The sequence below is a fragment of the Pinus tabuliformis genome, chromosome 8, assembly GCF_031772625.1.
Source record: "Pinus tabuliformis cultivar Carrire ecotype Pingquan chromosome 8, CPIR1, whole genome shotgun sequence".
Taxonomy (NCBI): Eukaryota; Viridiplantae; Streptophyta; class Pinopsida; order Pinales; family Pinaceae; genus Pinus; species Pinus tabuliformis.
The window spans coordinates 753,008,276-753,009,723 of NC_142294.1; the positions used below are offsets into that span (position 1 = coordinate 753,008,276).

A 1,448-nucleotide genomic window follows, 5' to 3' on the forward strand; every position below is an offset into this window, starting at 1 on the left:
TAATTTCTCTCTGAAGGAAATTTTCAGGCCCAATCGCTAGTGTACCATCAAGTTATTTGGCACTCATCAATTTTTGGTGTTACAGGTGAGATGGATATTGTATGTTACGATATCCTAGGCTAGCTTTTATATTTAATTTAATGTGTTTTGACATTTTTTCTTAGTACTCAAGGAAAATACTTATTAGGGGTAGGCTAGACAATAATGGAATGCAACAAAGAGCTTGAAAATGAATTACTGATAGAAGAGATGAACATCCAAGTTTTTTAATTAACTTAGATTTGCATATTTTTTTTTTTAAATGGATCTAAGTTGGAACGATAATTAAAAGAAATTGAGGCAGAGTGACAATCAAAGCAACTTCTAACTTAAGCACTACAGGCTGAAATTAAGAAGTTGCAGATGGATTTCAGCATCTTTGGGAAACATGGCACGATAAAGAAAACAGTTCTTCAAAGTAGGATTGGGAAAATTATCGTAACTCCATCTCAATGGCTCGAACAGCTCTTCATTAACATGAGGATATAAACTCAGAAAATTTGGATCCCCTGTTTGCATCTGCTTTAAAGCAAGTTTCCAATCATCCACAAGTCTTCTCCTCAATGTAGTGGCTAGTACACATACGGCTAGGGGCAAACCTTTACATTCATCTGCAACTTGTCTCCATGTATTCGCTTTATCCTGGGGAATACCTTGGCCTTCAAAAGCTATCTTGCAAAATGAATTGGCTTCGTCGAGGAATAGGGTTTGTACTTTCATGGACTCTTGTGCACCCATTTCTCTAGCCTGGCGAGCAGAAAATACAATCTTGCTTCCCTGCTTATTGACAAACGCCATGCCCAATTGATTAATGTTGAAGAATCTCCGTAAATCATATAAGAACACAAGAACTTTCTTGTCCCTCTGAGAACTAGACAATGACGTCTTCTTATAATCAACATCATTACAGCTTGGTAAGTCATGCTTGATTTTGTGAACAATACAACTCTGCAAGTCGGCCAAATTAGGGAATTGACCAACTTTAACCCAAATCACAAAATCAAAGCCTCCTCTATTAACCTTGAAAACGTTGTATGTTATTTTTAGCAATGTTGTTTTACCAACCCCTCCCATTCCATATATACAAATTACATGAACAACCGACTCTCGTAAGCAAGCTCATTAGCTTCTCAAAGTTAATCTTAGACCCTACCAATCTAGTGGTTGGCTCCTCCTGCAAAAGTACTGTATATTGCTGTTGCGGTGTAGAGAAGATTAGCATATTAATACAGAGACTGAACAATATATCAATAACGAGACACTTCAACAGCTCATCGGAATTTTTTTTCCAGGCTTTCATCTGTTTTGAGACTTTTCACTTGGAAGGGTCGCAATCAATACATCTCCAAGGCTGTAATGAGCTAGTGATGAGCGTAATTACTTTACAAATTTTAGGTTTAGTCTCATCA

General features: G+C 36.9%; 1 protein-coding gene across 1 annotated transcript; it reads right to left on the reverse strand.

Annotated features, from left to right (window-relative positions):
- Window positions 1–375: 375 nt before the first annotated feature.
- On the reverse strand, window positions 376–1,113 carry LOC149237774 (putative disease resistance protein At1g61310). Its single transcript, XM_089369391.1, has one exon. The coding sequence runs from the start codon at window positions 1,111–1,113 to the stop codon at window positions 376–378; it is 738 nt and encodes a 245-aa protein (XP_089225517.1).
- Window positions 1,114–1,448: the final 335 nt, after the last annotated feature.